Source organism: Grus americana, chromosome 19 (genome assembly GCF_028858705.1).
Source record: "Grus americana isolate bGruAme1 chromosome 19, bGruAme1.mat, whole genome shotgun sequence".
NCBI lineage: Eukaryota > Metazoa > Chordata > Aves > Gruiformes > Gruidae > Grus > Grus americana.
This window is the reverse complement of record NC_072870.1, coordinates 3,500,415-3,519,771: the sequence shown is the minus strand read 5'-3', so window position 1 is coordinate 3,519,771 and position 19,357 is coordinate 3,500,415. Positions and strand designations below refer to the sequence as shown.

The window sequence follows — 19,357 nt, the reverse complement described above, 5'->3', positions numbered from 1 at the left end:
TCATCTCTCAATTAACATGCCCAAATAATATCTGCACCCTGCACAATTCATTCTGCCTTGAGGCTCCCCTGGGCTGTAATAGAAAATAACATTGCAATCAGCATTCCCTTTGTCCTCCCTCCAGCTGTGGGAGCTGCCATCTGAAATGGAAGATACTGGTGAGTGCAGGTGGACCAGCTCTGATCCTTCACCATGCCTGCAACAGGACAGGCTGCCCAGATGAACAACGCACCCGATCCTAATCCTAAAAGCAGCCAGATGTGGAAAGGGCTTTTTCATGCTGGTGTGTGGTGTGGGAAGCGGCAAACTTGCCTACAGTGAGCTTGCTCCTCACCAATGGATTTGTTAGAGCTGTAGAAAGCACAAATGTGAGGTTCTTCAAAAGGGCTAAATGGTTTGAATGCCTCTGTGCCCATCTAAAAGTGAAAAATACCCAACCTCTCCTGGGCTGATGGTCAGTGGGGAGAATTGCAATTGCAATGAAATGGAATCGATCGCTTGTGTGTTTGGCACTGGAAGATCTGCTTGGTTTCCTTGTTTCTTCTGCCTTTTTCTAATATTTTATCTAGTCAAATCTCGTCTTCTCCATCCGTAGCTGCAGCACCCTGAACTCCCTGTGACCAGCAGGTAGTTCAGCCCTGTTAGGTCACATTCAGATCGTAAGACATTGATCCATGGCCCTTATGCTCGATGTTAACCATGGCCAGATTTATTGTCTTGCATCCTCTAGCCTTCTACGTTATTTTTACTTTGCCAATAAACTCTAACAAGTACTCATGTATAAAAATCCCTTTTCCTTTTTACACCAGGGTAAACAAATTACGATGCGGAAGAGAGGTCTGTAGGCTGAGGATTGCTGAGCAATAAAGGAAACATGATATGCTTAATGCTGGTTTCAATGCTTGTGATATTCCTGCATGTGCAGTCACATTTCCTCTGTGCATCATCTGGCAAGATGCCTAGCCTGGAAATATAATGCCCTTTCAGGACATTATTTTTCATAAACTGCTGTTGCTCTCTAGCGAATTTCAAGGGTTGTTTCTAAGATGTGTGTTTCTCTGTGGAAAACGAGAGGTTCGTATTAGAAAAACCAAATTGCAATTGGCACAAAGACATAACTGTTAGAGTTATTGGTGATAGTTACCCTGGTGCAAAACTGTCCTCAAACCGGAGGGTGCTGGGTATTCTTTTCCTGTTTATTTGAACTTTGACTAATGTACTTTGGATTTACTTCCACTGGAGCACACTTACTAAAAGGCAGGATGGAGCGGTGAGAGGTGAGGACTGACTTTGTCTCTTCTGTCATGTTGCAGTTAACCACAGTAGCGGAGAAGTCCAGAATCCTGCAGCTGGAGGAGGAGCTGAGCCTCAGGCGCAGCGAGGTGGATGAGCTTCGGCAGTGCCTCAGGAGCTCGCACCAAGCAGAGACCCCTGAGCATAACCTTGGTCTGCAGTCGGAGGCTCTTCGTCTACGAGATCAATTGCTGTCTGCCAACAAGGAGCATCAGAAGGAGAGCAGCCAGCTAAAAGAGAAGTATGAGAAGACATTAAAGAAGTACCAGCAGGAGATGGAGAAGCTGAAAGCTGTCAATGAGAAGTATGCACAGGAAATTGTTGACCTAAAGCATAAAGTTCAGCAAGCCACTAATGAGAACATGGGGCTTATGGACAACTGGAAGTCCAAGTTGGACACGTTAGCTTCTGACCACCAGAAATCTCTGGAGGACCTCAAAGCCACGTTGAACACAGGCCCCGACACCCAGCACAAGGAGATCGTGGAACTGAAGGCAGTGGTGGAGAGTATAAAGATGGAGCACCAGCTTGAGTTGGAGAACCTGAAAGCAAAGCATGACATTGAGACAGCTGTTCATATAAAGGAGAAAGAGAGCCTCAAACTGAAGCTGCAGGAGGCTGTGGAGGAAGTGGAAAAAAGCAACAGCAACTGGAAAATGCAACTGGAAACCAAAAGCAATCAGCACCTTCTTGAGCTCCAAGATGTGAAGGACAAGTGTCGAGATGCTGAGCTGAGGGTGCATGAACTGGAGAAACTTCACGGTGAATATAAAGATCAGACACAAGCAATAGCTTTCTTGAAAGAGCAGATTTCTTTGGCTGAGAAGAAGATGTTGGACTATGAAACATTGCAGAAAACAGAAGCCCAGAGCAAACAGGAGATCCACAGATTGCAGGAAAAAGTTCTTGTCTTAGAGAACAAGCTGCAGTCCATGGAGGCCCTGCATCCTTCTCAACATGCGAATGTATGACTTCCGGGTCATTTTGCTTGTTTATCATCACTGTTAGTAACCCGTCCTAGGAGTAGCCCTCAGCTGCTGCCTCATACAATTTCTCTGAGGCTTCTACGCCTCAAAGTGTCTGGATGTTTCTACCTTCCGTTGACAGTGCTTTTTCTGCACTGCATCTCCATGCTGAAGGTGTCTTCCCATTCTTGAAAGCCAGTAAAGTGGCACAATTAGAAGAAATAAGAGAAAGAACTTGGCCATATCTGGGCTTGAAGGCACATGAGTGCTGTGGCAGCAGAATAGGGTTATCGTAGTTTGTCGGGGTGGGCTTTCATCCTCAGCAAGCAGCGTTCTTAGCTGAAAAAGCATCATTTCTACAATACAGCTGTTGTCCTCCAAGGAGCTGCAGCAGCCTTAGTGTGTTATTGAGCAAGGCCTTGTAGGGGTAGGTGGAGGACAGAGTGGAAGAAGAGTCATTTCCCATGCTGAGATAGAGCACGTGGCTTGCTCAGCATGTGGAGCATGGTTTGAGAGCTTCAGTTAGAGGGCTGAGGTGGTGGGATTGGGTGGGAGGTGCGCGCCAGCAACGCGGCAGAGGCAGTGAGAGGCTTCGCAGCACGTATGAGAGACGGGGAAATGCTGCCTTTAAGGATTGTAGTGGAAGAGCTCCTAGCAAGGGTCAGGATGGCACCAGGCTGGGGAAATAAAATACCTGATTGAATACGAGTCCTGAGCCTCCCAGGGAACGCTAGAATAAGAACAGTACTAATATGAAGAGGTCAATTTTCTGTGGCCTTTGTGTCTTTTTAAGTCATCCTCATGTGGGATTATCTTGTTGTTTGGTTTTTTTTAACTATTTGCCACAAGATGCCATCCTGCCTTTGTGCATGGCACAGGGACACGGGGCTGGCTTTGTACGGTGTGACAGGGGGAGATTGCTACTCGTGGCTCTAGGCTGGACCCCTATTTGTGTTTGGATTTTGCGTGAGAAATGAGCAAAAACCCAACTTGTCCCTGTGGGGATGCAGAAAATGAAAATAAGCCATGAAACGTGCACGTTTTAAGAATACATTTGAAATCTATCACTGGCAATGTAGTCACCATTCCAGCCTGAAGTGAGTACCATGCCTATGTTTAATTTGCCAACGTGAACAGCCCCATTGAAATTGGTTGTACCTCTAGGCAGCAAAGTCAAGGCCATGAATTACTGTTGGCCAAGTCAGAGCTTCGTGCCTGCAAAAAGGCAAGCGCAACTGGACAGGAGAGGCAAAAGCCTGAGGAGGAATCTACAGCATTAATGGTGTTTCAAGGGTTGCTCAACATGTTTCATCTAGTAAAGACAGTCGTGAACAATAAGTACAGCCAGGGCCCTGGGAAAAGTGGGTTGTTATTGCAGCATGTCATATGTTATAGCCAATATTTCAACAGGAATGAATGTAAAAGAAGAAGCCGGAGATGTGTTCCAGAGCCTTTTAAATAAATGAGAGGGCTCTGGGGGACGCTGATATTGGATTAGAACCAGGGAGCCTTGAAATAATTATTTTAACTATGTGTCGATTAAAATCAGGAAAATGTGGGAAGAAATGCATGGGTGAAAGCCTTCTGAGTGTCACAGGGCAAATTCTATTTTAAAATGTCTTGGCTAATTTAATGTGACTGCAGTATTAACTATCCAAATATTTTAAACAAACAAATGTGTCTTGTGACCATGAATGTGCTGTCTTTCCTAGACCTTCAAGTGAGAACCACAACTGCACTTCCAAAGAGCAGTTAAATAGTTTTTCTGTACCAAAAGTACATCAGGCAGCGTGTTCCCCCTTTGGGTGTGCTCCTGCTTCTGTTCAAGACCTATCCTGCAGCCCACTCAAGCTCTCGAGGGGGCTTTCAGCGGTGGTGGCCACAGCAACTGCTTGGTCTGGGATGTGTGCTGAGGTCCCACCAAAGACTGCTGGACGTGAAGAGGCCCGAAGGGCTGAATTGTGGCTTCTGCAATGGAAACCTTGGCCGTGAGCTCTGTGGTCTCTGGCTTTACACTTTTCATTGCAGGAGAGACAAATGAGGATGGGGAAAAGGCAGAATCCTCTATAGGGACTAGTATTTGCTTTTTATTATTTTTTATTAATGTATTATTTCTCTAATAATTATTATTTTATCCACATTTTATTACTGTTTTTGTAACTTAGGGCACAGTTAGATTCTTCAGAAGTTGAGGAACTTGTCTGACAGGTCTCAAGCTGAATGCTGAAGAGCGTTTGTACCTGAATATTTGCCATGGTGAACCACAAGAGACCAGTCTGAAGGAGAGCAGCTCTTCCAGCTGCACCAGCTCTGGGGGTGTGAAAGCTGGAACCAGAGCTTGCGGGGAAAGCCTGATCGCTTTTCCCTCCTGTTGTGGTCAGCTGCCTGTTGTGCGTAGGCACTTTCAGATGGTACCAGTTAACCTTCAGTAGTACCTGGCTGTAGGAGTGACTCCTCAAGAGCCTTTGTTTCCCTCGGGAAGGATGTAGAACATTGTAACCTGGGTACCGGATACGCTTCTGCTTTGGATGGGGCTTTGTGGTTGTTAATTTTGCTTTGAATCTTGGGGTAAAGGGCTGGTTTATATCTCATGTTTTACGTTTATTTCAGATGATTGAAACTAATGATATTTCGGAAGAAAAGATAAAGATGAAGCAGACTATGGAAGGTACGAAATTTTATTGTTTTGTCTTGGAACAGCCTGTTCCAGTCACTCGTGTGCCTTCCTCTCAGTCCCTGCTCTTGCAGGGACGGCTGTGTGGAAGGGCCTTAGAAAGCCATTTCATCTCTCAGATTTTGCTGGATGACATTTGTCGTCCGGCTTTTTTTCCCCTCTAATCTGGCTGAGCATATGCAGGGGTGGATGTTTTGACTTGTGTTACACACTCGCCATACGTATGATGCAGGCTGGAGACAGATCTAGGGAAATGAGTGCACTTCCATCCCTTCACTGATTTTTTTAAAGCAGGTAAAATCCAGACGTTAAATGTGATTCGTTCATAGGGCGGGACTGCTAATGGTAGATATTAACGCGACTGGCTTAAAATAATGGGGGTGACTTTTTTTATTAAGCTTACTATAAATAAAATCCATCCTTTTAACCAAACGTAGAGTTTATGCTCTCGGAAAATTTGTATAAAGGAGCTTTGAAACTGAATTGTGCTCAGCCTTCCTCCCAAAGAGGGTAAGCTGTAACCCCGAGTCTGAGCAACAGCAGGGCTGGCAGGGTTAGAGCTGGGCGGCCCAGATGGTCTCTGTTGGGACTGATGTCCTACCACATCGCTGTGCATGGCATATGCTTTTGGGTGTCTGAAGGATTCAGGGCTGTTCCACGACACGTAGGGTGCTTCCAGATCATGTCTTCCCTTGCTCATTCCCAGGAGACTCATATTTCTTTGTTCTTCCTTAGGGTTGGTTTTCTTTAGCAGAAAACGTTATCAGTGTAGATTACAAAGGTGATCTCTGAAGAATTAACTTGTCATTTCTCTTTTCAAAGGGCATTTGGCTTATGGTGGCACAGCTTTTTCTCAATTGTTCACCTCTAAGGAGTCTGGTCTCTGCAAAGCCCTTCTGAAGTCCTGCTGAGGATGTAGCAATCTAAACAGAGGTTACCGGGGACTTTTGCAGGCTTAGACTTCACTTAATAGAAACTTTGTTTAGTTTGAGTGTCCCTGCAGCCCGCTGTGGATTCAGACAGAGGTGATTTGTCCTGCTTCCATCTGCCCTGAATGCCAGCGAGGCATTGTCAGTCGGCCTCATCACTGTCTTGGCAGGTACAGGGTTACCTATGTTGTACCAAACTGTACGCTGATTGACAGGTAACTTCTGCCTAGTGAGGCAGAACATAACTAGGTCCAGCAGCCACTGCTCTTAAATTGGCCGCTCAGTCCACGTGCGTGTTGTTTCAACTCTGAATAAGCCATGTATAGGATGTACTAAAACTGACAAGTTCATACTTGAGCCACAAAAGCATCGTACTTCAAATCTACAGCCTTGTCTGAGTGTGGAAATGCATCACTTCCAGAAAATGTGTCTTTTAAAACTGTCTCTGCCTCCCAGTGTAGGAGGTAAGACAAAGAACTGTGCTGAGAGTTCCTTTCCATGTTTTCATTAATGTTTTAATCCCTTTTTCCCCCTTGTGGTTGCTTTCTTAAATGCGTCCGATATGGCTTCCCAGCTGTGTATCCTGTCTCCTAACACCTGGATGGTGGTGAGATGTGGTGAGACACACCCGCTATCTATCTCCTGCTGCTTCTCTGTTGATGGAGGGTACCACCACCGTGCCCATCGCACCCCGACCTGTGCCTTCGATACCTTCCCAATTTGCACAAAGCATTTTCCAAGCTTCTAATCTTTGTCTCTCTGTTCTCCCACAGACCTCCAAGACAAGCTGAGTAAGAGAGACAAAGAGGTGTCATCGCTGGCATCCCAGACCGAAACTCTAAGGGCCCAAGTAAGTGGTAAGTTTCCCTAATCCAGTGCTGGTGGGAACTAGATGTTTCCCTGCTTGTGCTCTCTACTGGTGTAGAACAAGGGCCCAGGTGCTGAAAGGAGCAGGTATAAAACATGGCACTGCTTGTCTGTTAATGGATATCGTTGGTAAAAATTTATTCAGGAGTTCTGGTCTCTTCTCAGGAGGTGAATACAAAACCTGCAGAAGATATTTGTATCCTGTGAGAGGGGTTTTGGGGCTCACTGAATGTCAAAAGCTGAAAGAGGCAGAAATAAATGGAGCTGGGTGTGGTGTTCCCAAGATCTCCCCTTAAATAGATTCAGAGCTAATCAGACCTGTGCTGTTAGGAGTGGGACTTGGGAAAAGGCAAAAAGCAGGAACGTAAGTAAAGGGCTAAGTGACCTTTCTTCCTCCTGTATCCTCTGCTTCTTGTAGCTTTGGAAAATAAATGCAAAATGGCAGAAAAGAAGGCGGATTCAGCGTTAAAAGAAAAGAAGAGGCTGGAAGGCGAGCTGGAAGCCTTGACCAAGAAAACACACGATGCTTCGGGGCAACTGGTCCTGATTAGCCAGGAGCTACTCAAGAAGGAAAGGTCAGTCTGCTGGTCTGAAGGACAGAGCTAGAGACGGGATCTGCGTGTGTTCACGTTTGTTCGGGGTCCTGTCATTTACCACCAAAAGACATCTAGAGGTTGAATTGTTGAAGTCCAGCCCCCGCTTTCCTGTTCTTTAGAGATGCTCATGTGAGAATTTGGTTAAAACTAGGGGTTGTGAATTATCAAAGCGACTGCCCTTTTATCGCTTGCCAGGAGCTGCAAGACAGCTCAGTGCCCATGTAGATGCTGAATGAAGTCATCTACAAGCCAGCTAAGCTGGCTGCTGCCCCACTCTGAAATACAGTGCCCTGTGCAGGTCTCTTTAAAGCTGGCACGGTGGGGAGGACAGAAGATCTGAGCCCCCCGCCCCGAAGTGGTGGGAGTTGTCAGGTTTGCTTGCTGGCCTGTCTTTGGATCTGTAGCAGAGGTGGGAGGGAAGAGCAGCAGGAGTCCAGTGGTGTGTGGGCTCTGGAAGCGTCTTCACCTTTTCATGCTGCTTCTTCCAGGAGCCTGAATGAGCTGAGAGTCTTGTTACTGGAGGCGAACCGGCACTCGCCTGGGCCAGAGCGGGATCTGAGCCGGGAAGTGCACAAAGCCGAGTGGCGGCTGAAGGAACAGAAGCTCAAAGATGATATCAAGGGGCTGCGAGAGAAACTGGTTGTGCTGGTGAGGGCACCAAAACCCGTCCTGGTCTTGGCCTGGGGGCTGGAGGGCTCTGTGCTGCTCGAGGTGGGGGGGTTCCAGCCCTTTACCCTTGCTCCAAATCTTCCTGCTTTCTTTTGTGCTGCTGAGCATCTGATGGGAACTTCCTTGACAGCACCTGTGAGCTGTGGCCTGGCCTAGCAGCACCTCATTAGGGAGCAAAAATGTCCATATGTCCTTCTCCAGTGTTTTTCTGTTCCCACAGGTTTTAGATCCCTGGCTAAATAGGACTAAAACTTGTAGGAGAAATTGAAGGTTGGTCAGCTACCCCACATTCTTGTACACATTCTGTGATCTAGTAATGAGCAATGTCCTCTGATTCCTGTGTACTTCAGTGTCCTCCAGTGGCTGAAATGTGAATAATTGATTTGAACTCTGCTGGGAACAAGTTGGAGCTGTGGCTGGTGGCACCTGATGTGATTGCCTCCAGAGTTGTGCTCTGACCCCATCTACTGTTGAAATCCAAACATGGTCATATGAGTTACTGTGGATTTCTGCTTTGCTTAGTTTCCGTAGTTATTGGTTTTCATTTAACGTGTTCCTGTTTTCCCTTTGCTGTGTAAGGACAAGGAAAAATCTGTAACGGATCAGAGGCGATACTCCCTGATTGACCCCTCATCAGAGTCAGAAGTGATCCGGCTGCAGCACCGGCTCGTCAGCACGGAGGATGTGCTGCGCAACGCGCTGGAGCAGGGCCACCAGATGGAGAAGCTGATGGAAGCGATGAGGCTCTCCTCCGAGAAAACACAGGTAGAACATCGGCAATCGTTTCCCAGGTCGCTCGGCCCTCGGCAGTCGTTTCTCTTGGGCAATCTTCTGGGATCTTGTCCTGTGCTGTGGGGGTGATGTGGTCAGCTGGGTCCCTTTCTCTCTGCTGGAAACAGCCTGGCAAGACTTTGTTCTGTCAGATGTAGCTTAAAACTAAGAAAAGCCTTGCTAATTGGTAATTACGGATCCTTTTGTGCTCTGCAAGAATGGTTGCTAAATGTGGTGTTTTGGGGAAGGTTGCCGTGGGAGTTAACCGTTCTTGTTCTTCGTGTGTACAATGATGTGTGGCTGCATATCCTTGCGGTAGAGGCACTTTACGATATGAAAGTTGAGGGTTTCTGCCATCCTTATTCTTTGAGAGGTTTATTTCCTTGCAGTCCATAAGCAGAAGCTTTGGAGGTGACTGGGAAAATGGTTTTTTTTCAGAGGCATCTCTGTATCTGATCAGGGTTTGCTGATGAAGCATGAACGTTCCCATTCCAGTTGCTATCTTCCCTTCCCAGTTTCCTCTGGTCTCCCCTTGTTTCTTCTGACAAAATCAAAACTGCTTCTGTTGTTGTATTGCAACCTTCTTTATGAAATTGGAGGCTGCAGATAACTTCACTCTCCACGTTTGGCTTTTTCTGTCTTGTACCTGTGGAGTCTAAGCCCTGACTGATTCCTCCTGTGAAGCAACCTGCTCCTTGTGCCGAGCTTTGTGCTTCGTGTCCTTTTTTACTCTTCTAGCTGTATTTTCTCTTGTGTCTGCAACCAGGTCATGGCTTTCAGAGCCCAGATGCACCAGTGCTCCTCTTGTACTTGCTCATTTAAATTCTTAGCTGAAAAATGTCTTTCTCTTGCAGTAATGAGCTGCAATTCCCATTCCAGCAGACACCTTAGGATAGTACAGAACAAGCCACGAGGCACAGAGAATGGGCAGAGAGCTCGTTTTCCCTGATGCAGGTGCAGAGGTGTGTTGTGGTAGGTAATGTGGGGGTATCAAGTCTTCTCCTCCTCCCACAACACTGTCTTCTGCACGGTTTGCAGGCACACCAAGTGGCTGTTTACACCGCAGCAGTGCTTGCAGGGACGCAGTCAGGAGGGAGGGTACGTGGTAAAAATCGCAGCCCCGAAAGCTCTGCTGGCTCAGCTGAGCATCTGTGTGTTGCAGACAGTCTTTGTACGTCCCGCGGTGCAGTGGCAGCAGCCGTCTGCCAGCACCAGACAGGACAGCTGTAGTCGTGATGACAAGTTTGTGGCGGTCCAAGATGTACTATAATCCTGTCAGTACCTCCAAAGTGACTTTAGCTTCTGCGGTAATTGCTGTGTGTCAGATGAAAATGCATCATGACAACCTCAGCTGCTGTTAAGCTATGGGAGGGGTGGGGAAAGTTATTCTCTGTTTGCTTTAATGCTACGTCCCTTGAGAACAGGAAGTCTTCCCTTTTGCATTCCTGTCTCCAGAGGTGGTGCAGATGGTAATTATTTCTTCCCCAACTGTAGAAAATAACTAATCTTACATAAAGTGAGTTGGAATGGACCTCATGAGGTCAGCTAATCTATCCCTGGTATTACTTTGATACTTTCATGCTTAAGAAATCTTAGAGATACGACAAGATAGTATTATGCCTTCAACTATGAACCATGGTACTGAGAGACAGACGGAGGATTATTGTGGGAAGCTAGGCTTCAAACTTCTATTGATGTCAGATTTTTAAAGTGCCTAGTTACAAGGAAGTCGGGATCAAAGCTCCCTGGTTTCGGTATGATATCTGTTCATCCTTCCCCTTATGAAGGGGAGTTGTTAACCAGGGGCTTTCAGACTGAGCCTGAGGACATTGCTGGCCTAAAGAGATCCTGGTGCAATAGTTAGGGAATTGATGGTTCTTCCCCAGAAGCCACATTTCCGCTGTAACCCATTCTGCGCTACCTTCTGACCTCCCGTCTCCTCTCTGACAGCAGCAGCTATTGCCCAGGGATCTGCCTTGGCATCACTCTCCCTTTGTCTGCAGAGCCTTCACTTTGCAGTACGCTCAAGAAGGAAATCTCTAATTACCATGAGCTGCTGCTGCCCTCCCTTCGCAGGCTTCGTCAGCCACCGCGCGCTGCAGCCCTTGATGTACGCGGCCAGCCTTGCTTCAGACAAGGGGGTGCAGGAGCTGGGGGAGCATAGCGGCACTGTGTCTTCGTCTCCTTGTCGAGTAATTGCTGCCGTGCTGTTTCCATGCCTGCAGCTGCAAAGTAGTTGTCCTGTAATAGAGGAAGAGGATCTTTGCTTTCTCCATGTCTTGGGAGACCCTGATTTCGCAACTTTGCAGGAAACAACAGGGATTTGGCACTCGGGCCTTTTCTTGGAGAATTTGCGGTGATTGCTCTGAGAGCTTTTTTATTTAATTTCAACCAAATTGCACCACTTTGTTCATTACCGTGACCATGTACTGAGACCAAATTTCAAACCTAATTCCTGGTATCTGATAGCTGCTTAGTGCCCAGATCGGGTGTGCTGCAAGTAGGATATTTGCGTCGCGCAAGGCCTGAATCACCTGTGGTCGTGGGTGCAGACCCAAACCAGACTCACTACAGCGCGCTGTTCTGGCCATCCATCCGGGCAGGATTCACCACCTGGCAAACAGTTCAGGCTCTCGGAGCAAAGCTCGGTTTGCATCTCTGCCTGTTTCTCCTGCCCAAACTAAACCTCTGTCCCATAGGGTTGATTATGCACCTTTGTGGTCACGGTAAGAACGGAAGCCAGGTAGCTGGGACTCCTCTAATGATGGGTTTTAAACCTTGCAGTCTTGTTTCCCCATCACGTCTGGTTTTGCTGCCATCAGCAGTTCACCAACAACCGTGAATCTGATTACCGAGACCCAAGCAGCTGACATCTGGCATGCCATGACTGCAGGCTGCAGTGCTCTGCTCTTGTTTGTGCTGGTTCTACTGTCATTTTGAAGCTGAAGAAGAAAAGATTAGAAGCTGCTAAAGAAACATTATAAATGTTTAAAAGTTCTTGTGCTTTATAAAGATAGAACAGCCTGTCCTGGCTGCCAGACTTGTCCCCAGAGACGGGAAATGAGGAATGGCAAATGTCCTTTTCACTGCTGGGATGTTCACTGTGCCGTGTTTTGCAGCTAATGCTGCCCTTGGCTGAGGGTTTGTTTATCAGGATTTAAGAGTCAGAAGTGAAGAGTGGGTTTGTGTCCATGAGGAACTTGGGGGATGTTTTGTAGCTGGGAAAGGATGCAGCGGGGGCTTGATCTGGCCAGGGTGCAGAGGGCAGGAGGCTTCCTGCCAAAATTGGGGTGGGATTTTTGCATTCTCCTTTCCTTGCGTGGAGTGGGCACTGAGGAAGGAGATGGCAGTCTTGCCAGATCTCAGTGCTTGTAGGCTCTGCGTCCCTCTTCAGTAAGTACTGTCCATTCTCCATTGCAGACTGTTGGAAATTCTGGGTCTGCTAATGGGATTCACCAGCAGGATAAATCCCACAAGCAAGAGGTAAGTTATTAGCAGAATGTTGTTTAAAACAGTGACTGCTTCATGTGATTTCCTGCCTGCTGTGCTGGGCACAGCTCTTGGATGGAGGCAGTTCTGCCGGCAGAGCTTCACTGTGTTATTCCCACAGCGAAAGCAAGGGGCTTTGCACAACTCCAGTTCCCAGCCGTGGTGGGAACCTGACCTTACCATTAAAACCACTTGAAGCCATCGAGAGGGTGCTAGTGAGATGCACGCTGAGGTGCAATGGGTGCTTGCTCTGGCAGAAGCAGTGGGAAGGGAGTTTCCCCTCAGTCTCCCGGGTCAGTGCCTGTGTGACTCTTCTCCTGGCAGCCCCAGCTAGAACCTTTACATGGGTGGCATTTGTGGGACGTGCTGTCCTGGTGTCCCCTGGTTTTCATGATGTAGGGCAAGATCTGTAGCCTCAGACTTGATTTCCTCACAGGCAGGGTGGCCAGCCTGGAGAAGAGGCAATGTGACTTACCAGGCAGAGCGGTGCGTCAGGACATGGCAGGCCTGGGGGCATCCCATTCCGTGCCTCGGTTTCCTCTCTGTGCTTGCCCTCGTTTTGCCTAACAAGATCTCTTTTCTTCCAGGAGAAGCTCTGATAGAGAAGAGGTGAAGAGGATCATTTCACACCAGTATCAGCTCCTGTGCAGTGTCAGGAAAAACGATACCCCATCTGGCTTTAGCACCTCCAAAAGACTAGACACAGTATTTTCACTTTAAAGCAGGACAATATTTATAATGTACTAACTGATATAATCAGGACAATCCTGGAGTCTAGTTTTCCAAGACAGCCATTGTTCCAGGAGGGAGCAGAAAGGTCTCTCTGGGTTTGGTTTCTTACCCGTATTGGTTTTAACTGTGGAATTTGTATTGCTTGAGCTGCCCTTGTCCCACCAGCTGATGTGGTCTGGATGACGGCTGCCCCAAAACGGTGGCTGAAGCGTCAGCGAGTCCCAGTAACCCCACAGGAGCTGCAAAGGGCTTTGCCTGTGGTGTTCAACTCCAAAGCGCGTGCCCAGAGGCTGCACGCTTCCCACCTGGTCCGTCCCTTCCCTTCCGCCCACCCTGGTGTCTTGAAGACCTGCACAAGCGAGTGAAACCTGCTGGGCTGACTGTTCATGCTGGCACGCGTAGGCTGAGGAAGACAGGGTGTGGGGATGTGTTTCCCTCCTCGCCTTGTAGAAGACATCGCTGTTCTAGAGCATGGAGGCTGCACTTAGTACTTGTATCATAGCATGTCGTGGGAAATAATCCGATTTCAGAGGGGTATTTATTTCGTTCCTCAGCCATTGCTGTTTGGGGAAGGAGCTGTGGTAGCTCTGAGTTTGGGGACAGGCACACCTCACTCAGGTGTGGTTGGCCTTTTCCTGCAGAGAGATCACTGCGATGCCCAGCCTGGTGCCCTGACTCGTATGCCTTTTGTTGGGCCTTTCTGAGCACAGGGCTCCACAGATGGCTGGATCTGAGGGCTCCATGCTGGCTGCGGTCGCTGTGGGACAGATGCCTTGAGGAGATGGTTCCTTCCTTGCCTGTTTAATTCAACAGCTAATTTAACAGCCTGGCCGTTCTCCAGAGCTATCCTTGGCTCTTCAGTGTGATGTCCATCCCCTGCTACTGGGAATGGAGGAGGCTAAGGTGCTGCTGTGGGTGTTCATGCAGGAGTGGCTGTCTGTGTTTGGTGGGTACAGCAATCCTCTGTGCATGACCTGAGCATGAGCGTTTGGAGCAAAAGGAACCCGAGACTGGAGCCCACACGGTTCTTGTGTCCATACGCAGCAATGCAGGCCCAGGCAAGGGTCTTGCTCCTTCTTCTGAAGGCTTTAGTCTTCTCTCTAGCTCTGCAGCACAGCTCCCGAGGGACATTAGCGTGGAGGAAGGGGATAAATATGGTCCTGCAGGTGTGAGAGAGCCCAGTTCAGATTCACTGTTTGGTACCACAGGGAAGTCACAGCAATGTTTTACCAGGCTTCCCCTAGTTTGTGCCCAGCTCCTCCAGACTTCAGAAGCTCTTGTGTTATGATGGGGCATTTGTGAAAGAAAACAAGATGGAAGAGACCACTGAGGGAGGAGATCTGAGCCAGAACACAAGCAGGTGATCGTCGCGGCATGTCAGCTTCATTGCTTTTTGCCCTGATTTCCTACAAAGTTATGTTACTCGTTCTTGGTGGCTTGCGAGGCTCCACCTTCCTTGAATAATGGGCAGCCAGAAGTAACCTGGGAAAGGCTTGGGCTTCCTGGCCATGCTCCGGCAGTGAGGAGGACATTGCTAGGCTACAATACGATACTGGACACTGCTCGCTTGATGCAGGATTGGCAATCTCTCCCTCTATTCAAAGGGAGGATGAGAGAGGAAGGTGACTTCAGGGGAGTAAAGCAAGGCAGAAAACAGCTTAGATCTGGTGCACGGCAGGGGAGGCAGAGCTTGGGACCTAATTGGCTGGAAATAATTCAAGTGGAATCCCATCCTGCCTTGTCAAAGTGTTTAATCAGCTCTTACTAATCACCGGGAAGATTGCTACATCTCTGCCTAGCTCAGGGACTTTCCAGGGGATCATAAGGGGTGGTCTCCAAAATCCTCCCGGTTGGTGTATTCATCTCCTAAGTGATTTAGGAAAATCCCAGAGGGAGTGTTTGTTGTTACAGCCCGCGCAGCGAACGCCTGACTGGGAGCTGCTGGTTTTAAGAATTTAGGGCTGGTGTTTCCCACAGTGCTCCTGTTGGCCGGACGGTCTCTGAAATCACGTCTGCAGCTCCTGCTGGCTTGAGTGGAGCTAACGCAGAGTGCTGCTTGCAGTGCCGCCTGTCTCCAAGCCCAGGTGGGAGAGCCCGTTCTGGTTTGTAACTTAATTTCCCTGATAGTCTTCTAAGTGACTTGTGACCAGCTGCCTTCATCTCCAGAGGAAAGATACCTGCGGTTTCCACCTCCCTTGATGATGAAGGGTTGGCTTTGCACAGGGTGGGATCCCCCCAGGAGTGGTTATGGGGACCATGTATTTGGCTCCATTAATCGGATCCGAAGTTGTCAGGGTGGCAGTGGTTCAGGCTGGAGGAGTCTCTGGCTCCTGTCTCCTTCCAGGCACCGTCCTCGGCGGGCGGCTCAGACCTGGGGCTCTTCCCAGTCAGCTCGGGTGACGATGCTGAACAGCAGCAGATGGGTCCAAGCAGGTTTAAAGTTGGTGCTGATGGTCTTCTCTGGCTGTAAATAGCTGTGTTGGTCCCTAAGGGTCAGCCAGGAGCTGATGGCACTTCTTGGCTTTTCCATGGAGGCTGTTGCAGGGCTGCACCGAAATGGGCAGTGGGGCAAAGCCAGGTCCATGGGAGCTGCTCCCTGAACAGGACTGACTGCAGCGTCAGCAGGACACGCTATCGCACCCGTCGTCTGGGTTTCAGCTTAATGCTGTATAAAATGGCCAGGAGGGGCTTTGGGCACCAGCTGCATCTTCCCTCTCCAAAATTGGCACAGGCTTCCCGAGGGCACCCGCCTCTGGCTGCCCTTCTGAGGTTGTGAGAGACCACACTAGGGACAAACTTGGAAAGGACAAGGAAGCGATTCCCCAGCCCCTCTATTTATTTGTACGTTTAATTGCTATTTTTGCCTATGTGGTGGTGTATAAAGTACTTCACAATATTTGGTCTTACTGGCTTGGTTCTTTGGGGGAGACTTTCAAGGGCATTGGAGCAGCGATGCAGCCATCTCGTGTTGTCGGTCAGGGACTGGTTCCTGGTTGTGCCTTCGCTCCCCCGTTGGCGTCAGCCTTGCCCTTATCTTCATCCTGGGAGCTGGCGCAGGGGGGCTGCGTTCTCCCCAGCCCCTCTCCTGCCTCGTGCGTACCATGCCGGTTTTGCATCCGGAGCGTGCCTCAGAGCACCGCTGCAGGTGGGGAGCAGGGGGTAGCCACGCACGTGCTCAGCATCCTGCTGAAGCCCTCAGCACCGAGGGAAGGAAGGACCAGCACCCCGGCTGTGAGACCATCCCTCACGGCCAGCTGCGTTACCCCAACGGTTAGTGATGCTTTTCTGCTGAAGGCTGAGACGTTACCCAGAGAAAAAAAAAAAAAAGAAAAAAGCCTTTGAAATGGAGACTGTTCCACGTTTAGTGGTTTCTTCTCTAACCCTCTAAACCAAAGGGAAAAGAATCTGTCTTGGTTGGTGATTTCAGCTTTATCCCTCCTACAGCATCCAGAGAGCTGGAGCAAGGGGCAGCACCGTGCCGGTGCCGTACTGAACGACGGGTGCCAAGCTGCCCGCCGAGGCTTTACAGCTCTTGCCTACCCCCAGCCACCAGCGGTTCCTCTGGCTTGCAGTAGAGATGCATGAGGGTTTCGTTAAAACAAAATGATGCAAACGACACTGTAAAAGTCTTAACAAAAATTCCAGTACTCCATTGTTCGGCAGCTTTAGCAGCTCAGCACTATCTTGTAGGGAATTATTAATACACTAAGATCCTATAGGCCTCATGTAAGTTACCAGAATAAAGACGATACTAGATGTATAAATGGATGATAACCTTTTACCCGTACAGTATGTATCACAATTTTGTAGCTTAGTCATTTTTTGGCTATCAGATTTTGTTAGTATGATATAAAAAAAAAAAAGACAAAAAAAAAAAAGGTTTGACTGCTAATGTCTATTTTGTTATTTGATTCATTTTATTTCTTCCTCTGTACAAAAGCTGTACAAATCTCAGTCTGTGTAACTACTACAGATATGTATTCATGTACCATCAACCCCTGTCCTGGCTTGCTGGTGTGGTGAGCTCGTTACTAAACAATAAAATCTGTGGCTGAAGTCGGGCACCCCGGGGCTGCTGGGGGTGTGTTAAGGGTGTTTGCAGTGCACCCGCCGTGCTGAGATGGGAAGGGCTGGGGGGCGGGGGGGGCTTTCCCTTCGCAGCTCAAATGTGGGGCTTTGGGCAAGTTCCCCCCTGCCCTGAGCCAAAGCGGGGACCTGGAGCCGTCAGCGTTTGGGCTCTGCCGAGAGCAGGGTTTGCAAACAGCCGGGAGGCCCCAGAGATCCCCGTCCTGGGGACGCGATGCACCGGGAGCCGACGTGCAGCGTTTGCTCTTCTGCACCCTGTGCTGGAGGCGAGGGCAACCAGACCGAACGTCGGCCCCTTCCTGGGGCGGCTCTCCCTGCCTGCTGCTCTCGGCTATCTCCCAATAACCCTATTTATTAATCTGTGATTATTTTCCCTCTGTTAATCCCCCCAGTCCCACTCTGACGCATCCACAACGCCCCCGGGCAAGGAGAGTCGCAGGGCTCGGCTCCGTCCTGCGCACCTCGAGAGGTGCCACCTTGGCTTTGCAGGGGCAGAGGCGGTGGCTGAGTCACCTCCATCCCTCCCAGCTCGCTTACTGCAGGCCTCCGGAGCGCGGGGAAACGGGGATTGCTGTGGTTCCAGGGAGGAGCTGCGGTTGCCGGCGGGGTCGGTGTGTGCCCAGGTAAGCCATGCTGCTCCCCAGCCCGGCCTCCTGCCCCTCTTCCTCTGTATTCCCACCGCGTGCCCGGATGGGCGCTCTGAGCAGCGGGGGGTTACGCTGTCCCCCCCCCGGGGCAAGTCTGAGGGAGTTTACTGCAGGGCTTGGTGCTTTTTTCCCCACGTACAGCATCTCTTAGTTGAGAATTTCCTTGACTGCCCGTGGCCTGTGCCCCGGCTCAGCAGCACCTCATACAGCAATGAAACACCCATCTCTCCTCCTCCAGCGTTTTCCCGCACCCGTGGGCTGCAGATCCTTTACGGAAAGGCAGGGGGTTCCCAGCACTGCCAGCTCTCTTAAGCTGTAGGAAGAAACCGGGATGCTTTCTTCTTTGCTTCCTGGCTGCTGCTTTTCCTGGGCTTCTACAAAACTCTCCGCCACCAGGATTACCTGAAAGTTTTAGACTCTTTCCAAAGAGCTGGTGAGGTTTGTAGGTGATGGGTCGATTCCAGAGCCAAGACCCCAAGAAAATTTCAGGTGACTAGCAAGAACATCATGACAACTGGCCACGCAGCCTTATTCCAGAGCTGTAACGTGGTCTGTTCAGCGTGGTCCGTGATATCCTGCTGGTTTATTTTTTCAAGGCATGTAAGAGTTGCTGTCAAAACCAAATAACTTTAGACTTTCTGTTTCTTCACCAGCTCCCCAGCCTCGTGCATTGCAGGGGCTCAGGATCTCCTGAAATAGCCGGGCGAGAGCGGCGGGTCCCTGGGTCACCACATTGCTTATTTCTAGAGCGGGTGCTGATGGCATCTGATGCTGCCGCCGCGTGCTTCGCTGTCCTCCAGCGGCTGGCAGGAGAATAATTTATTTGAACTTCGCTTGGGAGAAATCTCCGGGCACAGAAAGGTCCATGCAGGCTCAGGCCACCATCCGTGCTGGGGAAGGGAGCTGATGAAGTCGCTGTTTTCCCTGCCCTTTGCTTTAAAATGCTGCCACTCCTCGCTTGCGTCAGGTCCTGAAACGCTGCAGCTGGCCAGCGCTGGAGGGTCGCATCCTGCCCCAGCCAAGCAGCTCCAGCGTGGGGCTGTCCCAGCTCAGCCCTGGCCCCAAACAGCTGCTGCCAGGTTTGTGACCCCCTGCTCCATCGGTCCCCTCTTCGCTGCCGAGGTTGCCAGCGAGGGGACGACCGCTCCGGCGGCGCCTATCGAGCTGTCCCCGCGCTGGCTGCGAGGTCACCCAGCAACTCCTCTTTGCAGCCGACGCTCCTGGGGGGAGATGCGCCGGGGAAGGGCGGGTTTTGGGGGACGGGAGGCTCTCCCCAGTACAGCTGGCAGAAAACACCAAGTTTTCCATCACGCCGGCCCTTCCCTGAGCTCCGGGCAGGGGGTGGGCTGCCCGGCGCAGGGGGCAAAGGCCACAAGCGCCACGTCCTCGCACAGGGCAGGTGACTTCAGCTCCACCTTTTACGTAGTTCACCTATATAATTCATTAACACGTTTACCATCAAGCCCCGGTATCTCGCAGAGATAGCACCGTAGCGCATGCTTTGTTTGCAGACGTCGCATTTCGGTGCTGCTAATCGTACGGTGAGGATTAATAAAACATGAAGTTTAAAGATGTCTAAATCACAGTGGGGGAGCTGGTAATCTCTGCCAACAATAATATTTGCACTTTATTTTCATCC

At 49.7% G+C, this 19,357-nt stretch overlaps 1 protein-coding gene across 11 annotated transcripts in view; it reads left to right on the top strand.

Moving 5' to 3' along the window:
- The window catches only part of CLIP2 (CAP-Gly domain containing linker protein 2), a 101,014-nt gene that overhangs the window by 80,694 nt on the left and 963 nt on the right, over positions 1-19,357 (top strand). For 4 of the 11 annotated variants that reach the window (XM_054847179.1, XM_054847180.1, XM_054847177.1 and 1 more), the window contains 6 exons: positions 1,314-2,258; positions 4,869-4,926; positions 6,635-6,718; positions 7,147-7,303; positions 7,813-7,972; positions 8,573-8,758. In XM_054847179.1, coding sequence (XP_054703154.1) covers positions 1,314-2,258; positions 4,869-4,926; positions 6,635-6,718; positions 7,147-7,303; positions 7,813-7,972; positions 8,573-8,758 — 1,590 coding nt within the window. Of the gene's footprint in view, positions 1-1,313; positions 2,259-4,868; positions 4,927-6,634; positions 6,719-7,146; positions 7,304-7,812; positions 7,973-8,572; positions 8,759-12,184; positions 12,260-12,840; positions 19,353-19,357 lie in introns of those variants that run through there. The other 7 variants (XM_054847183.1, XM_054847186.1, XM_054847182.1 and 4 more) reach the window with 4 other exon arrangements.